This window comes from Spea bombifrons, chromosome 2, assembly GCF_027358695.1.
Source record: "Spea bombifrons isolate aSpeBom1 chromosome 2, aSpeBom1.2.pri, whole genome shotgun sequence".
Taxonomy (NCBI): domain Eukaryota; kingdom Metazoa; phylum Chordata; class Amphibia; order Anura; family Pelobatidae; genus Spea; species Spea bombifrons.
Window position 1 is genome coordinate 127,367,751 of NC_071088.1, and position 23,668 is coordinate 127,391,418.

Consider the following 23,668-nt stretch of genomic DNA (forward strand, 5'->3'; position numbering starts at 1 on the left):
TCTTCCACACCAAACTCATCCAATCATGTCTTTATGGACCTTGCTTTGTGCACTGGGGTACAGTGCTGCAGGGTCTTCCCCAAACTGGTGTCCCAAAGTTAAAAGCATACAGTTGTCTAAGATGTCTCTGTGTACTGTGGCATTAACATTACCCTTAACTGGAAGTAAAGGGCCCAAACTCTGGAAAACAGCTCTAGATCATTATCCCTCCTCCACCAAACTTTACAGCAGGCACTATGCATTCCAGTAGGTAACGTTCTCCTGGCATCCCCCCAAACCCAGATTCATCCATCAAACTTCCAGACAGTGAAGCGTAACTCATCACTCCAGAGAACAGGTTTCCACTGCTCCGGAGTCCAGTGGCGGTGTGCTTCACACCACTCCAGACCACGCTTCACCTTCCACATAGTGATCTTTAGCTGCTCGGCCATGAAGACCCATTTCATGAAGCTCCCGACTCACAGAGCTTATACTGATATTGCTTCCAGCGGCAGTTTGGAACTGTGTAGTGAGTGATACTAGAGGACAAGTCATTTTTATGGGGTTCAGCTCTCGGAGGTCCCGACCTGTGAGTGTGCGTGGTCTACCGCTTTGTGGCTGAACTGTTGTTACTCCTAGATGCTTCCACTTCACAATAACAACACTTATAACGGACCAGGGCAGATCTAGTAGGGTAGAAGTTTCACAAACTGACTTGAGGTAAGGGTGGCATCCGATATCAGCGCCATACTTAAAGTCAGTTCAGTACGACCCATTCTACTGCCAGTGTTTGTCCATGGAGATGGCCTAGAAGCTCGATTTAATACACCTGTTTGTAATGGGAGCGGCTGAAACACCTAAACTCAATAAATATCAATAGATATACTTTTGGTGATATAGTGTAGTTAGTGGTGCCATTGGGGCTGTGGGTAAGTTTTTTCTCTAGACCGACATCACCTCTCATTATATCTGGTTATATTGGGAATACATGATTTCACATCAGGGAAGGAGCTTTGGTCCTTTACAGGATTATTACAAGATATTAAGACGGTTCTTATAGATTTTCCATGGCCTTTACAAGCACATGAAACACATTACATAATGGCTAATTGGCAACATTACATGCTATTCGACTAAACCGAGGAAATGTGGTGAAGTAGGTTTAATGAGTGACAGCTTAAACCGGAGCAATGGAAATATGAAATAATAGCGAGAGGTCTGTAGGGTACGTAATCATGACTTCCTTGGCATAATATTTCATTAGCTGAGGTTTAATCCTTGCAATGCCAGAGGGGTTTCTAAAGCACTCACCTGCTATGCATGGCTGGCCACATCAGTAACTTCAACCAAATTGAATTTTATGGGGAAAACTGCAATTTTAAAGTGACCCGCCACGTGAAATGACACGATTCATTAATGCACAAAAAGAAGCGTTAACATATTTTTAGTTAACATAAACAGCGCGTGTAAAATTTCTGCCGTTTTTTTCCTTCGGTGAATTGGACATATGAAATTTGTGTGCGATCTGGAAAAATGGTTGATGTGGTCATACAAGCAGCTGACTTTATTTTTGATCACTTCCATGAAGCTGGCCAAGGAACGATGTTATATGCCCGTGTAGCCAGTTTCAAGAGACACCATCGCTATAATCTGGAAGTGCCCTGGTACACCGGCCTGGAGGTCTCCCTCTCAATATGTGAGTTTGGAGGCTGGTTTGGGAGATTGCATTAGCCACATGGAGGTTCTGCTAGCCACAGACAATTTCTTAATGGGAAGGCATAATCAAGCAGATCCCACAATAGGAAGTTAAGATAGCTCCCCCATGCTTTACACACAAGGTGGGTCTCTAATATGTATAATTTGTATTTAGTGCATAGACTGTAAAATATATAATAAAACTGTCATTTTATTCTATATGTAGGATAAATCATGAGATATTTCATATTTCACAGACTTTTAAACTTCTTATATGGCATGAAAAATGATGCTGTAAAATAATTAATATTATGTACCCCAGAAGCTTTGCCTGTGAGGTTGATGGACATGGGAAAGGATATTTGCACTTATCTTAGGTACAGGAGTGTTTGAGCACCCCGTAGGTGTGGGTCAGTGAGTAAGCAAGATGAAAGGAATAGGAACCATTTAAGAAATGTTAAAAGGAGACTCATCTGGACAGTAACACAATGCTGGAGGATGACGCATGGAAAAAAACATTTATAGTGTATTTGCAGACCTTTTTCGGTTGTGACAGGGAAGGACCGACACACAGAAGCTTTCGGGGGCTCCTGACCAGCCGTGAGTGACAGGCCATTATTAAATGTTGACTTTGCAGAAAACACGGACAAGCCATTTATTGTTACTTTGCAGACAGGATTCACAAAGTTCTCTTCTGTTAGAAGGAACCATTTTTCTCAGTCAACAAACGTTACTGGGGTCATGCACAAAAATAAACAGCGGCGCAGAAGGCAATGGACTAATTAGCTGAGACATTTCTGATGTTTTTTATAAGCTCAGTTTTCACACTTTGCATCTGAAGAAATTATAAATGTGTTCTTTGATGAATATTCATTAAATAAAAATCAAAAAAGCAGTTGTGCATTTTTTGCATCATTTTATAAAACGGGATTGTCATGGTAACCACCTGAGGGTGAGTTTTAGGGGGGCACTGATGGATTCCTGGAAAGACTCCTTGCCTGCCCAGTCCCCTCTTATGTCTGAGTAACCCTGTGTTCGTTGAAGAGGGCCCAAGGGGAACGAGAAACCCAGTCTGCCCTAACCAGACTCTCATGCACTAGCCGGCTCTATATGTCCAGAAATGCCGACATTTGGAACATCCGCTGTCCCACCACGTCGTTCTTTTGGGGCTACATTAGGCTTGTGGTGAGCAACACTCTGAGGTGGTTATGTAGAGGGAGCTCATTTGGGAAACCTGGTTTTATTACCCATCTTTAAGATGGTATAGAACGCTGGCCCGGCTACTGAACAGACTATTTCCGGGGAAGTTTCCATCGCTGTGGCTCAGGGTCCCAGCGTTGGATGAAGACTTTTTGTCAATATTGGTAGTTGATGGGATTATACTCCTGATTCAATTATGTTGTGTGCTGTTCCCCATAAAGTCAGTTCCCGTTTTACCTCAATAGCAGTTCTGTCTTGCTAATGGGGTAAGTCTTGGTGCTGTCCTTGTCAGGACAGTAAAGCACTGTATTGCTATGTTACAGGGCCACCGAGGTTCCTGAGGAGCCGTTTGTACCTGTCCATTGAAGTCTTGTATTCCTGGTGGCCATGAGGGGAAGGAAGCAGCGTCTAGCGGGTGTACCCAGTTGGGGTACGGGTCGGTCCAGTCGCATGGATGTCTCCCCTTTGAATAACATTTCTGTGAGAATTGCTATATACAGCTGCCAGGCTCCACCCCTTGGCTGATGTCAGCACTTTAGATAGTCCATAGGTTGCTGCTGGATCCATTGCTAAACTCATGAGGGTAAACACATTAGAAGTATAAAAGGGCACTATTCATACTATTTTGTTTATGTAGAGCAGGGCTCTCCAAACTGTGGCCCCCAGCTGTTGAAAGACTACATTTCCCATAATGCTCTTTAAGCTGAGGTTGGCAGAGGAGTACAGGAGATGTAGTCGTGCAACAGCTGGAAAGGAGTAGTTTGGAGACCCCTGATGTAGAGCTATTAATAGGAAAACATTCAACTTGTATGGTTATTTAAAAAATATTAGCTCTCACTTTGCTCCAATTTTGTCTTAACAACCTAAACTTACTTTAAGTGTGAACTCCCACCATGCAAAAAGCTAGTTCTCCGTCCCCGGAAGCCTTCAAGACAGGGCTCCATGCAAGGTAAAGGGGGCCGAAAGGGACAACCGTGTGAACCTTTTTGGATGATGGGAAAAGGAGAGAGTGTATGCGTATATATATGTATGTTTGTGTAAGTGTATGCTGTTAGAGTGATTGCGTATGTTACTGCATTGCATTAGAGTGTGCAGGCACCGAGTGTTAGCATGTGCAAGTATACGGTGTTACCATGTACGTGTTATTATACGGCATTAGCATACGTGTGTGCATCAGCATATGGGTCTAGAGGGTCAGGGGTGAGCATAGGGGTTAGTGGTGCCAGGACAGAGGGACGTCATTTTGCATGTTAGTGCATTTGCTTTAGTTACACAGGGAAGGTTATGGAAAACGGAACAATGTGAGTTTAAGGCTTAAATATATTTTATTAAAAAATGCAAAAATACTTCTCAATTCTTCTACAGTGAACGGGATGGTAGAAAAGTCAGTGGAATGCATTATGTTATGAGGCTATGCATCACAGGTAAATTAGGACAAAATAAACAAGGTCACCAGCATCAGTCTGTCTCTTACTATGTTATTCCCCAAAACAACATCATTCTGGGAGTAAGTCGTCCCCTAATTCTTCATCTGCAAAATCTTCTTCATCTACTCTTTTCCTTGCAGCTGTTTTTGGACGTTCCATTGGAGGGCCCAGCGGGTCGGCATATGAAGCATCTTAAATGCAGGTTATTAGAAAATATTGTTAATACGAGACAGAAAATGAGACAGAGCAAAACAGCTGTCTCTATTTATCACATATCCTTTATACTGGGACTACAGGGATAACTGAATATAGGAACTACCCTATTCAAGATACTGTTAATTCAATTAATCATTCCTAATTCATTGTTAGATGCCAATACCATTCCAATAAATATTTGTTTTCATCTCATTCATGATTGTTCAGGGAAAGTGTAAATGCCAAAAAAGCTGGCCCAGATAAACTGTTGCTATAGGAACTGAAGAAGCTTCTTAAAACGGTTTTTATTGTTTTTTTTGTGGTTAAAGTCAATTAATAAATTGTCAGATCTTCTGAGATTTATGCCTGAGAGCAGGGGAGGGCTGGTGCTTTCTGACCCAGGAGGCAGGTAAAGCCAGTTTAGCCCCATCTGACCCTTGCTCCCCCCTCGGTAACTCACTTATGCTGGCACACATATTTACACACACACACACACACACACACACACACACACACACACACACACACAGTCATGTTAACATATACTCCCTGTCCCATAGATACTCTCTCTTCTCTTACACTCACTCACCGCTTTCTCTCTCACTTTTTAACATGGGGTCATGGGGTCATGTAACACTGCGTTACATGGCACTGCTGTGTTTTGTCTAAATTGAACAGTACCCAAATAGGCCAGAAACAGAGACCTAAAATATGTATGCCAACATGGAATCTTTTCACCAAATACCTAAGCCTGCACAGCATATTCCCCAAAAAGCACTGTAAAGAAAATCCACTAACAAAAAAAAAAAAAAAAAAAAAAAAAAAAGAAGCACAATGGGATTCAATAATACTGCAAATGACGACTTGCGTTCTGTGGCTACACGGGCTATCCGACCTCCATCCCTTACTAGCAATAACCTGGGCATGTGAACCACCTACCTATTTCCTTATTGCTACTGGCTTCATACGGGTCGTTTGATCCAGGCAGACTTCCTAGCTTAGCACTAAGGCGTTCTCCTTTAGCACTTGCTCCACTGCTCTGCCCGCTATCTGTAAAAATAGATATAAATCAAAATCATTTTTTTGTATATACTGCAATAACGTGGAACAGCACAAAAATATTTCTTTACGATATAAATATATAAAATATTACATAATACATAAGGCTCATTGGGGGGTTATGTACCCCAGTCACAGAGATGGAGTCTGTAGAGGAGATGGATTCCGGCTAATCCATTTCACTGTGCATTATAAAGGGCCTAACCAGGTAGGAAGAACTTGGTTGGCCCTTAAAATGCATATTTAAACGCAAGCACCAAGACATACAGTTGTGTTTAGATTTCATTGCAACAGCAAGAAAGAAGCACCGCGCCCAACACAATTTAATAACTTTATAGTGAAAGCTAAATTGGTCAGATTTGCACATAGCTCTCAAAATATGATTTAAACTACATTCCAAGGTAATTTCTCTTAAATATTTCAAAAGTATATATATGTCGGCATGTTTCACAACAAACACCATGTAATATAGCCCAATATCCAAATGAATTCAAATTTATACAAGATTATTTATAGAGACGGCATTTTTAGTTATGTTATTTTTGGTAAGGTAGAAGTCGGCATCCAAATACGCTCATTGTTAGTTTCCTTAAACCACTTGAATTTACATAAACAAAAAAGATCATCTTTGAGTCTCTTATTCCAGATATCTTGGAATTTCTAATATTTTTAACCATCTTTTAAACATCCTTTGTGACTTTGCAATATATGTCTGAGAATATCTGTTGTAAAAGCGAAATATTTCCATGTGCCGAGAAGAGCATTTTATTAGAAAGACACCCTTTCATTTCTCACCAAGCGGTATCATTTCTAAATGTTTTTGAATTCGGCAGAGCATGTCTTAAAGAGCCCGTTGTACCACGGTACGTGAATTCAGACCCACAGCTATTTCATAACAGCTACAAACGGGTCAGTATATTTATATAAGTTAATTTTTTTAAAAAACTCACAAAAATCTTATTTGCTCTGGACAATGTTTCCCAGTTTTGTAACATTTCGGGATATTTGCAAACATTTTGACTGCTTGCGGTTACAAATAACGGTTAATGCCAGATTGTGTTTAGCAACCACGATCCCCTGTGGTTGTGGTTTGTTTATCATGAAATATAGATCAAGTAAATGCCATCTGCTTAACATCCATTTCAACTGCCCAGGTTGGAAATAAAAAGGTCTTGTATGCACTTTACTTGGTGGAATGAGGTTAGCGGAAAAGAAAGAGATATAAAACACACGTACACATAGATCCAGCAATGGGCAGCGTGATATATTTATACTAACAGACATCCAATTGCATTGTTTGCATACTGACCACCCCGCCTGCTACAAAACCTGCCACCATAGCCACAGACCAGGTCAGCCTGGGTCAGTATCCTCTTTCTACGTCCTGAGTCCTGCTCTGTTAAAAAGTCCTTTTTTTGGCCCAGGATATCCCCTCTCCTTCTCATTGGGAGAGCTGGAAGCAGACAGAGAGAGGGCAAACAGGAGGATGACATGGCTAGTCGTTGGTGGTAAGGGGTGGGATGCGGTACAGTAGGAGTAGGCTCTCTCTTTCTAGAGTTCAGAGGAGAAGATCGACCCCTTGCGGCAGGCATATTGTCTCCAGACACTCCAACCCATAGAAGAACAAATATTTTGTTACCTTTAAGCTCAGGAAGCTCAATAGGTCCCTCCAGGTAACTGTGGAGGGAGAACAGCCACATTGCAATTGGGGACTGGATCGGTTCTTTGCAGCACACAACACTTAGGATGTGTGAATTTGGACAGTTGGCAGGTATGAGACCCAAAGCTTCCAGGGATAATCCAGTAAGTTTATAATTTCTCCGATTTTATAGATCTGACAGTAACTGAGGCTGTCCCACAGAGTGACACAACAAGTCCCTGGCCACTGAATTCTTGATATTAGCCAACTTAATACAGAGGCACATGACACGGCAGAGAATCATTCGGAATTATGTCTTGTATGTTTTTTTTTTTAGTCACCCAACACCACTCTCTGCCACCATAATCGGCAGCTTCTGTGATTTCACACTGGACATGGCAAAAGTGGTCTTACAGAGAACTGTTAAATTAATCTGCCCCTTTGGTGGCAGATTATTTATTTGGTGGCAGCACAGGAAAATAATTGTTATCCTAACGTTGGCAGAGCTTCAGCAACCATGAGTTTAACATCCCCCTCGTTTAAAATCAAATTACCTTAAAGCAATTACCCAGTATGCAAAACAATAAGTACCCTGATTCAAATACATATGATTAAAATGCCATTAGGCCGTTCCCATTCAAGCATCCCTTCCCAAATAAAATACGTTTATAATCAGTACATGGCATTAGTGAAAATGATTTTGGTTTCAGGCAGAGCAGAAAAGTTACAAACAATCTCTGCACTTGGATTACCTCATCTGTTTTCCATTAAAAACGTATTCGGCAGACATAAGTACCGCAGTTCTGCTGCTTGGTTCACGTTCGGTATGCAAACTTTTCAAATACTGGAATGCAGTCAAACGTTTGACGTCGGGGCCCCCGCCGGACTGCTGGCGCATCTCACTTAAATCAGAACAAGAGCCTTCCAGCCGCTCTTCTACTTACCCATCTAAAGGTGCTTCATTGAACACTTTCTAAATGCACGTTAGCAACCTCGTGCTGAGAACGGCCAAATATTTCCCCCAAAAAATAATTTAAGTAAAAGTTGACAAACAAAATCAGGTGCCGATAGATTTGAGTCTGAGTTTTTTTATGTAATTCAAGGGAAAGATAAAACCACAGATATTAGTGGAACATTATAGATATTAAAGGGACACTTCGGCCATCATATGACGTTTAATGAATATGATAGCTGCATGCTGCCTTTTTCATGGGAAGTGTTTTTGTTGTTTTTGAAGAATAGATATTTTTGCAATATCTGTCTGATTTTTATTTTTAAGACGCACTTCCTTAGTGGGGCTGTCAAGGGCAGTAAAATGTGACTTTAATTTAAAAAGTGGAACAGCACCTTCAACACAATCGTAGAATAGCGCATCCTGGACAACTCACATAAAACACTTGGTGTTATGTATAGAAAGTAATCCTGGGCGGAGGCCGGAAAATGGCCTGATGTGACAATGGAATGGTAAGCAGGGGCATTGCATCTGTTGCTATGGTGATAAGACCACTTTTTAAACTTTGTCCCAGAATCGCATTTCCTCCATACAAGCACAATATGTATTTCAGTAAGAGGTCTTCTTACAGTAGTTTGGTTTGTTTGGAGTCTCGGGAAATGCCCCATTTAACGCGACACAGTCACCGTGTATTATTAACATAGCAGGCCTTTTAAAAGACACAATTAGTCACTTCAGTAAAATGCATAATTTGGCAGCAATGTTATAGTCGTTATTTAAAATGTGATTACTTCTGCGCCCTATATGACATTCAATTATGTATAATTTAACTCAATTAAAGGCAATCTAGGTGACAAAGCAAAATGTTACATCTTTTTTCAGGTACCACAGTTGGTGTATTGCCTGGCATTAGCCAATATAAATGTTTTATTAAAAACACCAAGTGAATTTTATACACCAAATTTGATGCAGTAAAAAAAAAAAATAAATAAAAGGAATTTGGAATCATAGAAATTAAAAGCACAGTCCAATCAGCAACAACATTTCATTGAATATTATATTTTTAAACTCTGCACCATATAAGTATTATCCACCTATTTTCTCTTATTCTCCCTGATTTGAAGGGTCTTGGCACAGGCTGAAGGGCTTCCATTCTGGTGACGGAACGTGTAAAAATAAATGACACGGAACCCGTGGATCGCACAGTCATACATTACTTACCGCTGCTGGCACTTCCCTCTCTTCGACTTCTAGCGCTGCCATCTCTGCCGGATCGTACTCGCTGTGAAAAATAATATTAATAGGTCAAACGTCGTACAAAGCACAATGCAATAGAACCGAGATATATTCTTATAGGTACGTCTTCTAATTCCTGTAAATAAACAGTCCATTCCCATTGAGGTGAACCTCAACATTCTCACGGGTAATTTCATGGGGAAGAAATAGAATAAATACGTTGAGGACAGGTTGTACTTTATTTAATGCTGGAACTAAATCTATTACATGTAAACACATCAAATTTCTGTGACCGAATGCAATGAAGAAAATTGATTAAAAAAAAATATATTGGGCCAAATTCATGATCTGAAAAATGGATGACTGTTACTACAACCCAAAATATTTATTTTTTTCATATATACCGGTATTCACATCTAAATAACTTTATAAAGGTTACTACGTTCCATATGCATTCCTACAGACACACGGTATATGTAAAAATCATATATATGAGAAAATTATATAGATTATATTATTATTATTATATTATACTACTACTCACGTAGCCAACATATCACTGATATGGATTAATTAAATAAAGATCCTGTGATTATAGGTACGTACAGGTAAGGTCTGTAAAATGTATCTATACATATTTACTTATTATTGCTTATTTTGTACTGTTCTTTTTCAGAGTATTATATGGGGGGGGTCAGATCTCTCCCTTGAAAGCATCTGGATTTAAAAAGGATAGATGGAACTATGAGAGGAATTTTCGACGGAAATACTTGGATTAGATATACAATCTGGAATCCAATTTAACTATGACGTCCACAAAAAGTGAAATAAATCCCCTGTTAGCTCGAGATCAGAAGATCAAGCAAAAACATGCACAAACGTTAAAAAGCTAAAAGTAGTTATGGGTCTCTGGTTGTCTCACCGCTGATGGCTACAACTCCTATCACTCCCAGTTCACCGCCCTCAATCTACTTAAAGTCGTCATTTGCAAGAATTAGTCAAGATATATTGGGGTTTATTTTGAGTTCGCAGGTGAATTGTGGTGAGTTGAACTAGTAGACTATACATCATTAATTAAAAAGTGTAAATGATGAAAAGTTAAATCGGCAAGCTGACAAACAAGAAATCTTACATATTTTATGAAGCTGCAACGGGGTTAGCATTTAAAATGTACACCAGGGATTCTGTGCAAAATATATACTCAAAAAATTCATTTTCCATGGGAAAAAATATTTATCTTCTTGAGCAAACAATCCAATACTGTATACGGTACTGTAGGTAAACATTGACAAAAACCTGGTTTTATCTCATTATGTTACGAGTTTCCTTTATTTAGAGACCTGGAGTTTGCCTTTGTTGCCATTTGTGATATTTTGGGTTTCCCTGCCCAAACAACACACTGAGCGGACCGTTCATGGCACTGCTAATGACGTTTATTGCTTTCATTAGTCAGAGTGCCTGGCTGGGTAATTAAGACGGAGCCATTCTATTGCAGTATGATTAGTATTCGGGATATGCGTCTAGTAGATTGGTATAAGATAACGCTAGAACACGCAGATTCCTGAAAAATTATTCGAAAACAAGAACGGTTTAAAAAGAAAAAACTTCTTAAATAACTACCAGTGATAAACTGTTAGCACTCCCCTTTCATGTGTTGGTTACAGAGAAGACCTCAGTAGTTTGTGGCACTTTCCAATGAGCCAACTCAACCAGAGAACAAGCTGTTTAATCGCATAAGCTTTTGACACATCTTTCTTTGGATGCCTCAGAGTCTCTTCTTTAGAATAGATCTGGGGAACAGTTACTAAGTCACTAGAAGTTATTCGAAATTCGTGAAGACTCTACTACTTAACTATACAAGGCATCCGCAGTCCTTTGGCATTTATTTACACAGTGATTTTGGTTTATTAAGAAAGTGACTATTTGTAGCACTATACAAAAAACCAAATAGTTCTAGTTAGTTTGTTCATACAGTGGTGTGAATAAGAAAGTACACCCTCTTTGCATTCTATGGTTTTACATATCAGGACATAATAACAATCATCTGTTCCTTAGCAGGTATAAACATTAGGTGAATACAACCTCTGAAAAACAACAAATGATATATTACATTGTGTCATGTTTTATTCAAAAAAAATTAAAGCCAAAGTGAAGAAGCCATGTGTGAAAAAGTGCACCTTATGCTTTAATACCTTGTAGAACAACCTTTAGCAGCAATAACGTGACGTAATTGTTTTCTGTATGACTATATTACTCTCTCACATTGCTGTGGAGGAATTTTGGCCCACTCTTCTCTACAACGTTACTTCAGCTCATTGAGGTTTGCGGTCATTTGTTTATGCAAAGCTCTCTTAAGGTCCTGCCACAGAATTTCAATTGGGTTGAGGTCTGGACTTTCAACACCTTGATTCTTTCCTTTTTTCAGCCATCCTGTTGTAGAGTTGCTTTATAGAGAAGAGGCTTTCTCCTGTCAAACCTTCCAAACAAACCATACTTGTTCAGTCTTTTTGTACTAATTGTACTGTCATGAACTTTAACATTTAACATGTTAACCGTGATGTCTGAGCATTGCACGGTCTTAACTCTTATGGAAGCAGTAAGGGTGCACTTACTTTTTCACAGATGGCTTCTCCATTTTGGCTTTATTTTTGTCGAATAAATCATAACACAGTGTAATATGTGATGTGTTGTTGTTCATCGGGGGTTGTATTTACCTAATTTGTAGTCCACACCATAGAATTCAAAGAGTGTGGGGTGTACTTTCACACCACAGTATATGTACTTATTCTATTCTGTCTAGTCTGTGCCCAATTAATAAAGATGCTGAAAGTATACTCTTCGCATCTAGAACATGAATAAAAGTGTCCTATGCCAGTCTATGTAGACTGGTCAGTGTTTGTGTACTCTGTATGTAGTATGTGTTGCTTTAATGGGATGTCTGCCTTAAAGACAGCTTATTCTACTACTCATATGGCTTGTGTTTAAGTGAATATTTACCTGACAGCTTTGTATGACAGCCAAGGAGAAACACGCAACAAAGTAATATTTAAAGTGGAAAAATATGGTCTTTATAATTAATTCCTTATGTTACTGTGGATCCCTGTAGCAAATGTTCTGAAAATGCGTGGGTTTTTCGCACAAGCTATTAATTGTGGAATATTTAGAACTCCACATTAGAACAGTTTTTTTTATTATTATTATTTACAAGTCTCTGTCAAAGCCATCACGCTGTGGGGGTTATGTAATAAAAGTGATTCTGGCCCACAGCTTGGAATGCTGTGTTTATATATACCGTATTTACTCAAATATACAACGACCCTGATTATAAGAAGACCCCCCCAAAATTTTAATAAAAAAATAAAAAGCCTGAATATAAGACTACCCTATAATAAAAAAGTTTAATTTAATTCACATGTAAACTATTTTTCATGATTAAAAGAAACTATGATTGAGAGGAATGCATTTTTGTTTTTATTTCCTTTTTAGTTGCCAAACTGTCCCCCAGTTATGCACATCTGCCCCATGGCTTGCTACTCTGCCCCCCAGGTATGCCTTATACCCCCTATATGGCACTCTGCCTCCCTGATATGCCTTATATCCCCCTCATATGCCACATACACCCTATATGCCACTCTGCCTCCCCTCATATGCCCTATATCCCCTATATGCCGTATACCCCCTATTTACCACTCTGCCCCCCTGATATGCCTTATCTCCCCTGGCTTACCAATGCATACCTTGACTTGTCCCCCATGCTCCAGACTCCCTGGTGTCAAGTGGGGGCAGCCGGTGGATAACTGCAGACAACCTCTGTCGCTATCCGGGCCTTGCGCTGGGGCTTCTAAGACTGAGCACCGGAAGGTCACATCACGCCGGTGCTCCGTCACAGAAGCCCCGGCAGAAGCGTCGGGTAGCAGTGGAGGTTGAGGATCCAGGTCCCCTGCAGCGCTGCGGGGAATCTGGATCTTAGTCTTGTAATCAGATCTCCATTTGAGGTCTGATTAGAAGACGACCTCGAATATAAGACAAGGGATATTTTTCAGAGCATTTGCTCTGAAAAAACTTGTCTTATAATCAAGCAAAAACGGTAATTTGATTTGAGCCAGCAGACCATGGGTGTAATAAATAAAATAGTCTTCATGACCATAACAATCAACAACCTGGTACAGCCAAATACAGAGAACCTAAATTACCTGTTCCCTTATTTCTTTCATTTTTTCTGCTTTCTTAAGTTTGGTTGCATATTCCTGAACTTCCTTTAACCCGATATCAGTGCAGAGACGCACCAAGAAACGCAAGCCTGCAAAAAAAAAAAAAGAAATGGATGAGAATAACTGTACTTGCACACAATGCTGCACGAGGTAACAGAATGATACTATTCAGGGTTTCTCGAGTTCTGCCACAGGCAGCCACCAGCCCAGTTGTCCCATTTCAGGACTATGCAGAGGATGACAAATGTATTTACGTACGTATGTGTACATATGCCCAACACAACATGGATGTGGTTTCATTAGTGGCCACAGAACCCCCCTCCAAACCACTAAAAATGAAAAAAAAACAAAAAAAACGAGTAACATACACTCAACATTGTCTGGAAACTTCCTGTGAATCTCCTTATACGTATCAAGTGCTTTCTGATAACTTCCTGTAAAAACAAATATATCAATTAAATACACTTTATAAAACAGAATAACGAAAGAAGGTGCGTACAAAAGAACATCATAGCTGCACCACATTCTCTTACAGTGAACACAAAATTTAAATTTAGTTGGGGGATTAATTAAAAAACAAAAAAAAACAAATTCTAAGCACAATTTATACATATTTTTTCAATTATCTAGAGAACTGTTCCAAATTCATCTGACTTGTGGACTTTTAAATGGTATCCATAAACCTTTATATTAAGCATTACTAATTGGCATTGGCGAGCATTGCATTTAGGTTTTGGGAAAATGACCAGCATTGCCTAATACTCATGCCTTCCGACCCATGAATTAATACTCTACAGACATATGGCATGTTCTGTGCATTAAAGAAGCAAAAAACTGGAGTAGTTTTGGGTTGCATCCAATGCCACATCTGGTGGTCAACCAAACCATCACAAAACTGGAGGTCCTAGTAGAGCTAGATGACTAAAGGGTTCTTAATGATGAATTTGTTGTGTGCTTATATAGATCTAATGCCAATAAATGTGAGGATTCTTGACAGGTATACACAAGAGTACCGATATTGGACGGAAGCGACAGGTGGCCTATGCATACATCACCACAATGGGCATTTTGTACTACTCAACGGTTGAATTCAAAGCCTTGTTACTATACGGCTGCAGAGATAATTGGAGACGGTAGTCTGGTCTGTCATATTTGAACCTTGTTATAGCTTAAGTTTTCCCTGTGATACTAATGCAAGTTTGAAAAAGTGTGTCTTATTACCTCACCGGCCACTAAATTGGCTGCCCCGATGATAAGGCCATAGCAATTTATGGTATAAAATGTATCAGGAGAAGAAGAAAGACGAGGGGTGTTCTTACCACTTCTTCTGTAACAACTCGCTACCATCAGCTGCCATTTCACTTGAGTAGGTCTAAAAATACACAGTAAAAAGAATAGTAGTAATGGGTTACAACACAGGTAAATATAGGATAGATACAATTTTATCCTCAGGAATCTGAAAGTGATACCCGTACACACACAGGGCTTTCAGGGAAATCCCTACTTTTATACAATATTCAAAGCCATTTTTCCCTGGATTGGACATGGGCATGGGCATGTATCATAGCACCCCGCGCGCTCCTTACAACATCAATGAATCTCAGCTCTGCCCCTGATGTGGTTCCATTATTTAAAGAATTATCTAAGCATAAACACTTGACCATTTTTTTTTTCATACAGATAACTGATCCCTGGTGTGTGATATATTTAAAATATTTTTTAATTATATATATATATATATATATGTTTTTAACCACAAAATCCTGCGTCTCTCCTAAACTTCTACCAAGACAGGTTAGCCCCACTCATACGCACTAATAAACAACCAAAATATGTGCCAGCTTATGAAGGAGCAAAAAAAATTGTTAACCTATATTACTACATTTGCCTTTTTTTGTGACTTGTTTAAATATATAAATTGACATTTTTATGCCTTTTGTTTTCTTCATTCTAAACATGACTATAATAATAATAATAATAATAATAATACTACACACTCTGTACAGATAGTTACAAAACATACTTAATCCTCATCTTTATCAGTGCCATAGTGTTTAAAATATATCAAACTTTATTCCAGAATTAAAACCTCGTTTTCAAACAATTTTTTTTTTTTTTGCTTATTTACAGTTCATACGTATAACTATCATACATAGATTTCCAACTTTTAAATTGTTGACACAGACAAATTTTGAAAGCGCAAAATGCCCCTCAGAAAGTTCCATTTGAAATAAGTTTTGCTTTCATAAAAACATGCAGAACACAGAATGACTTTGTTTTCCCGGGGGTACTAATCTACGTGACTAGCGGATATATCCCTTGCCGGGCTCGCTATTCAATAAGCGCAGCATTATCTATATCCATAGGGGAATTGCATGAATTTATCGTTGTTGATACAAATCTCTGGAGTATTCACAAGGACTTCAATGGATAACAAGCAGCTCTCTGTTTATGGGCTAAGGACAGGTTATACGTTTCTCTCTAAAACTACAAACAGCCCCCCCCCCTAAAAAAAAAAATAAAAAATATATAATATATAATATATATATATATATAAAATAATAATAATAATAAAAAATTATATATATAAGATACATTTTAATGTAATTCTACAACTTGGCAAAAGAGCCACTATTTTATGCACAATGTTAATAACTATTAAACTTGTCTGCAAGGCAAATGATCATAATGAGTCAGTGTAAGAAGGTCTAGGTATGAATGATGCTTTTGTTCAGGGGTTGAGTAAGTCATGTTCACATCCAGATAATAAAACTTTGAAATTAAAATCTTATGTGCAACTTCGTCGTTGGCTCATCATAAAACAGACTGCATTCGGAACCTGCGTCGCCTTATCTAGCGGAATTAGGAACATTAAAAGGTTTCAGCATGTGTTTCAGAATGTTTGTTATCATATCTGCATCAAAGCAGGACACGGCGCTCTACTTACTGAATAAGTGCCGCTCTCTCAAAGTACTGAATGGCTTTTTCACAAAACTGGGTGTCAATGTAATAAGCTCCGAGCCACTCAATCACCTCGATGTTTGAAGGGAAGTAGCGATAGGACTGGAAAATAAACCAAAACACATTTTTTTTTTCACAATAAGCAACAGTTTTACACTTAGGGAGATTTTTCTAAGGTTATATTGAACCCTGGAGGGGTGTGTGATACAGCTGCTTCACCATGGGCTGCAAAGTCACTCGGCACTGAACTGGTTAAACCTCTGGCGGGGAGCAGCGTATGACATATGAATGAAGCCAGTGTCTGCCAGATGGTCTGAGGACACGACTACTTCTAAGATTGGCGAATGGCATTTTCGTTACTGGGTTTTAGCAATAATATTTTACATGCTCTGATCATACACTCGTTAATCTATAGACAAACTTTTGGATTGCAATTATAGAAAATTGTAGAAATCCTAACTGGCAGCCCTAAATACTAATTCAAAATATTTTTTCATCAACATGAAAAAAAAAAACAAAAAAACTATAAAATAAACATTTTTCAATTACGTATTTTTCCCCAAAAGTTTCTTCTGCGGTCCAGAGTTGTTGTTTAACATTATGTCAACATTACAATCTGCTTCATAATGACAGTTATCAAACGGCCATGTTCTAAAAGAGGTCAGCAAGTCTATCCATAAATGTTTAATATGCCTGAAGAAGAGACATAGATGGTCTAGAAAGCTTGAAATCGATTATACGTCAGTTATCTAAAAGCGGTATCATCTTCTCAAAAAAAGTTCCATTTCTTTATATTTAAAACAGACAACTTTAAGTTAAAATAAAGGATTTTCCTGACAAACTGGTTTGCTTCAAAATGCAAGAAATCACCTCTAGCGTCTAACATCTCCCTCTTCCCATCACTTTATACTTTTATTTTATGCTTTGTAATTCTTTTAAATAATCCATTTTGACTTGCAACGCAGATCCTCGTTAAACCTCTGATGCTTTGTATATATTTCCCCCTTCTCAAAATCTTCTCTAGGGCTTAAATGGGAATTTCCACCAATAAAAAATAATTACTAGTATTAAAAGTACTGCGCTGGCTCCGTCTCTATCAACCAGCCTGACATTCTGACTAACAGAAATCCTATGGAAGAACAGACTTCATTAGCATTGCCATAAAGAAACAGCTCAGTGTGGTGTCTGAGGGAAAGCCACCCAAAATATCATGTGACCGTCCACCGTGGGAGTTTCCAGCTCTGCAGATAAAGGATGCTTGTTGGAAAAAGAAAAAACTGGATTTCATTCTATTTTATCAATGCGAACCTGCGTTTTGTATCTTATGCTCAAGGTGAAAAATATTTTTCTCCTTTATCATGAGGTGCAGACCACGAGATACCATAACAGTTTTGCAACACAGAAGCAGATGAGAGAGATTTAAAAAAAGTACTATGACTCTTTTAGATTTAACATTTTGCACTTTATTTGTTAATGTGCCATCTTTTATTGTAAGTCTCTTAATTTGTGTCATGTGTTTGTTATGCGGGACCTAGGACAACACGGATGATGCACCCACAATGCAGAGACGGTAGCGTAGTACAGCACAACGGGTATATAAAGTTCCACGGTCGAGGCAGGCAGCACAGGAGCAAAGTCGGTATGTAAGCCAAAGTCGGGGCAGGCAGCACAGGAGCAAGGTCGGTACACAAGCCAAGGTCGGGGCAGGCAGCACAGGATCACGAGACGAGAAACAAGCCAAGGTCGGGGCAGGCAGTACGGAATCGAAGTCAGGAAACAAAGCCAAGGTCAGGTACACGTAAGTCAATCAGAATAAAGCGAAGCTCAATAACCCAGAGATACACACAAGTGACTCTTTGAACGGGCACTGCATAACTGGGACAGGAGGTTTAAATAAGAATAAGGGCGGGAAAACCAATAATCACAAACGAGACAAGTGGGTGACGTCATCGCGACCGGCGCACACTAATGGCGTCGGCGCGATAAACAAAAAACAACAAACAAACGGCATCTGAGTGTGCTACACCCGCGAGCGCCGCGGGTGTGCCACACCGGCAGATGCAGGTGAGGTCGAGCCCCGCAAACGAGTCGCGGCAACCCGCTCATAACCCTGCGATTGCCGCCGACTCGTCGCGGCGGCTCGCTCATTACTGCGGGTGCGTCGTGGGCGTGCCACGGCGGCTCGCATGTCATCATGCGTCCGCCGTGAGCGCGCCACGCCGACGCGACCCTCAGTCTGTGCGCGTGCCGCGCGCACAGTACTCTGACAAGACGTGCGCGCGTCATTGCGCAAGTGCCGCCCACCGGCGGCAGACCGGCGAGGGACCGCAGCGGACACGGTAGGTATCACAGTGTTGGGATATGAATACTGTGCCATTGATGTCCATTTGTATTGTATAGAGCCAAGATTAAAGATTTTATCAGATGTGCTTTTTGTGAGTCTTGCATAAGATCAAATTGAGTGTATTTTATTATATAGTTTTCCTCTTTGTACATTCTCCCCTATTAAAGTTTATTTCAATGAAAAAACAATATATATATATATATATATATATATATATATATATATATATATATATATATATATATATACACACACACATATACACACACACAGTATATAAAAAATAAGGTTCTTTTGAAATGTTGATGTCTAACTTGTATCAATTATGGGTAAAAGTCACTTCATGTAAAAACAACAGCTTTAAAGATGTGAGATGTACCTCGTAGTAGTATTGGAACGCCAGAGACTTGTCTCCTTCTGTATCATAGAGCTCCCCAAGTTTGGTCAGCGCATGTGGGTCAGTAGGAGCGACGCTGATAAGCTGCATGAGCCACTCGATGGCCTGACTTGTATCTTCAAGCATTTCATACCTAAAGAAGCCGAGTTAAAGAACTAACGCATCATGCTGAGCGATAATATTGCATATCTCCCAAGGGTTCCTCTTTGGGACCCCAATCCCTCGTGATTTTCTCTCCAATGCCCCTCTTATCCAGGAGCTCAGAATGTTTCCTGGGTAGGAGTATATAACAGCGTTCTACAATGACATGTATGGGAATTTTGGCAATGTATTTATAAATTGCACAAATGTATTGTGCAAATAAAAAAGGATTACTTAATAAATATATAACCAAGTTACATCAATAATGATCGAGAAATTATGAAGCTACATTGAATACTTGGTAAAGCCCTGAAACACATGCCAGGGTAAAGATAAGTCTGGAGGGTAAACAAAGGGTAGTAAAAAGTAGCTGACACCCAGAAGAAAAGACCTAAATAGTCTCAAAACTTTTGAATTCAGTAACCCAGTAAAAGGTACTATGCCTTACGATTGTAAGCTCGTTTGAGCTGGGACCTCCTCGCCTGTTTCTGTAAGCCAAATTGTTATGTTATATACTACTTGTTAAGTCCTGTCTACCATCTGTACAGCTCTACAGAATATGACGGCACTATATATAAAAAAATAATAATAATAATCATTTTTACTAAATGTGCATAGTTCTTAAGCCATCGGTCACCAATAACTGACAATATAGGACTAGGAGATGTGGGTAAAAGTTAAAACGTGAGAACAGAGTTTAACGGAATTATTTTTGTTGAGCTAACGAAACAATCCTGGAACTCGGATGTCTGCTGGGTTTACAAGTTATGTTGGATCCAAAATATTGGTTAACAATGTATACCATGAGTGAAAAAGGATACAAGCTTGCTATCTGACTGAGAACCTGGGCGCTGTTCCTGAAAATCGCATGAAGCTTCAGAAAACAGTCCAAGGCCTCCTCCAGGCGGTTTACTTTCTTGTAGGTCAGACCTAAAAGAAAAAGTCTTAGTTGAACAGATGTAATAATGCGTCATTGTTTGACCAACTCATTTTATGTGCCTTCGAGTATCGCCATAAGCAGTTTTCTAATCTTGTAACGTGGGCTTGGAAACAAAGGCCATCTGCAGCCTCTTAATATGTAATACTCAATGAGTGCCAGTTTCCTGCTGGATTATTCAAGTACATGCCAATCACTCGATGAACATGATAAACCGTTACTCTGGGTTTGCCGACGATCAAAATACAGCACTTTATTCTCCGATAACCATGGTAACTTCTCAGGGTAGGTATCAGGAGCTCTCCCTCTTTTCGTGAAGTGGCTGTGCTTGGGCCAGGTTAAGAACATGCAAAAGTGCAGACAGGGTATTCTCATACAGCCTTTACTATACCACCTGCCCAAAATGATTAAACTGTCCTGGATACAGGGGTCAAAACAAGAAGAACTCCTAGGCATGCTGATGATCTCTCAAATTATATGTATTGATCTATTTTCTGCTACTCCTTTCATTTTAGCTGTTCATTTCCATTGAATAATGTGATTTATTATCTCTTAAACCTCTGCATAAACACAGAGAGGTAACTAAATGGTAAAAGATGCAAGTTTTTTGTGTGAAAGAGCTGCTTGATCCATCCATGAAATGGAACGCCAGCCTGTTCAAGAGGTCATTCAAAAGCCAAACCCTAAATTTAGATTAAAAAAGGATGTTCACCAAGTTCATTCACTCACCTAAGTTATAGAGAGCCTCGGTACAGGACGAGTCATTTCTCAGAGCTTCCTTGTAGTATTCTGTGGCTTTTTCATAGTCTCCGGTTACAAACACAACATTCCCTTTATTGGTTAGAGCGGACGGATTGTATCTGTCAGATGATACTGCTAAATCTGCATAGACGTCAGCCTGAGAGTGATCATTCTCCTGTATAACGTAAAGGATGGGAGGCAGTGTCAAAATACAGTCACTCACAGAAACTAAGAGTTCATTTAAATGTGGTTTCAGACTAAAGCACAAAAAAATATTGTTCTGGAAAATAAGGTGTATATAGGCTTCCACAAATTAAAAGCCACAACCTTCCATATCGATGTAACCAGAAATACATTTAACAGTAAATTTGGAAACACCGCAAATTAAAGACTGCAAATTAGTTTTGAAGTTAGTAAATCATAGGAGGTGCTCCCAAAGTATTGTTTCTTCCATATAATGTTGATAACAGGGGACATTTGTTCTTTAGGTGTTCCTGAATTCCCCTTTGCATTTTGACAGCATACATGCACACCCTTAAGCATGCCATCTTACCACCTACCAGGAAGTAAAGGAATGAAAGGTTGGTCGCAGCGGCACTTTTCACTCTGCTCTCTTTTTTCTCAAACATTTTCAAGGTTTCTACAGCCTGAAGAAGAGCAAACGCACATTAAGCGATTACATTTCTGGATACATGATGATGTCTGTATAGAAAGGTCATATCTCAACAATGGTGATTTTGTGAAGTCAGAAGTGAAATATAAATACTAATTCCAGAAACACGCACCATATAAAAGTAGAAGTGACAATGACCATAGTGCTTTGTAGAAGTGTTTATTAGACTGTATGAAGAAGTGCACATGGTTTCTGTAGAATGAGGTTATGTTTAATAGAATCTCTTTTGGAAGTTAATACAGCTGATTTCAGACCATAAGCAACGAGTGATAATGATTGCAGACATAGTGGCTCCTTTATAAGCACCTCCATAGGAAGTAAAAACCTGGCCTGTCTGCAGAACCGAGATCGACATCTAACATGTCAAGACATTCTGCACAATAAAAGTATGGACCCAATTAATTACATTTGGTGGCAATGTTGGGAATTCTTTATCTATGTGAAGGACACATGCAGGAAAGAGATTGCAAGTCAGAAAGGGACAGCCAAACCTAAAAAGAATTTTTACAGTACAGGTTGAGTATCTCTTATATGTTTTAATCTAATTGAAAGGCTATTAAAGTGTTTGTACCTTACTGATGTTTAAAGAAATCCACACAGATGGCATTATTAGAATGAACTCAAATCGCATGCCATTAGGGCAGCACATGTTCTATTCCTTGCATTTTACAGCTGCAGTTCCATCTAGACAAACTATTGTACACTCTAGTACACCAAGCAAATAAGCCGTAGTTGATCAGTCTAAAGATTTAATCACATGGAAAAACATTAATTTTATAGGAGCTGGTTTTGGCCATAATATAACACTTAAGCGTAGCCAGCAATAATTATAAAGAAGGCAAAACTCTATAAGAGTAAAGTATTATACCAGGGAAATGTTTAGGTGTTTAATGGTAACAGGACTGGTGTTTCTAATACATCTTTTGGTGGCCAATGAGTAACTCATTGGCCACCAAAAGATGTATTTTTTCCTGAATGTAACATTCAGGAAAGTAGGTGGGACGGCACCTTTAAGTATCACTTAAACAAAACTTAGGTTTTACCTTGCTAAAGTCCTTCTGCCTCAGGTAGGTAATTGCTTTGTTTATTTCCAAGTCATTTGCCAATTCTACATACTGCGATCCTTTGACTACTTCGACACACCTGTAAGACAAGAAGATCATAGTAGATCAGAACAAACAGATCAAAATTAATATAATGCCATAAATTACAAGCAAAATATGCCTCAGGCATTATATTCAAGACTTCAAAACGGCGTCCAGACCAGGAGCTGCATGGCATCCTATGAAACCACAGCACTGTTATAGGGGAAATTAAAACATTCTCATAATCTAGCCTTAAACTACAAGATGATTATTTTTTCACTCTAATATTTAGTCTATGTAATACTTTGCCTAAAACTGCATGTCAAATTCTTGTCTTGTTTTGCTGGAATTCTATGGGCAGCCTTCAACATAAACACACATATGCTTTAATTAGTAACTTAAGTATATTGAATTAGTGTCTGGTTAATGAATGTAGGTTTATTTTACTTACTACAAAAATAAATGTGAAAAACCTGCGTGTGTTTAGTTATTGAAGCAGAATGCCAGCACCACCTTGTGGCAAAAACAGGCTCAGAGCTAACGGGAAATTATAGGTATATGAATGAAGAAAAAACTTCTAATATTATAAGTTAAATAGGTTTCGTGAATATATGGTTACCCCTGGCACTCTTCCGCTGCTGCCGCCCCACTGCCGATTACTCAGACATTTCCCCCCCTTATAAGCAGACACCCACCCAGCCAGTCTCCATAGGTTTCCAAGAGGCCATAATCTAGAGGGTCAGATGTTTCAGGGTAATTTAAGAAAGTTTTACTTTACTCAGATGGAAAAGCGGAG

General features: G+C 39.2%; 1 protein-coding gene across 1 annotated transcript in view; it reads right to left on the reverse strand.

Moving 5' to 3' along the window:
* Positions 1 to 4,186: 4,186 nt before the first annotated feature.
* The window catches only part of IFT88 (intraflagellar transport 88), a 30,533-nt gene continuing 11,051 nt past the window's right edge, over positions 4,187 to 23,668 (reverse strand). The window contains exons 15-26 of the mRNA XM_053456435.1: positions 22,831 to 22,930; positions 21,675 to 21,761; positions 21,103 to 21,289; positions 20,258 to 20,366; positions 19,278 to 19,428; positions 16,541 to 16,656; positions 14,913 to 14,965; positions 13,962 to 14,027; positions 13,576 to 13,682; positions 9,368 to 9,428; positions 5,436 to 5,546; positions 4,187 to 4,492 (exon numbers count right to left, since the gene is read on the reverse strand). Coding sequence (XP_053312410.1) covers positions 4,371 to 4,492; positions 5,436 to 5,546; positions 9,368 to 9,428; positions 13,576 to 13,682; positions 13,962 to 14,027; positions 14,913 to 14,965; positions 16,541 to 16,656; positions 19,278 to 19,428; positions 20,258 to 20,366; positions 21,103 to 21,289; positions 21,675 to 21,761; positions 22,831 to 22,930 — 1,270 coding nt within the window. The 3' untranslated portion in view covers positions 4,187 to 4,370. The remainder of the gene's footprint in view (positions 4,493 to 5,435; positions 5,547 to 9,367; positions 9,429 to 13,575; positions 13,683 to 13,961; positions 14,028 to 14,912; positions 14,966 to 16,540; positions 16,657 to 19,277; positions 19,429 to 20,257; positions 20,367 to 21,102; positions 21,290 to 21,674; positions 21,762 to 22,830; positions 22,931 to 23,668) is intronic.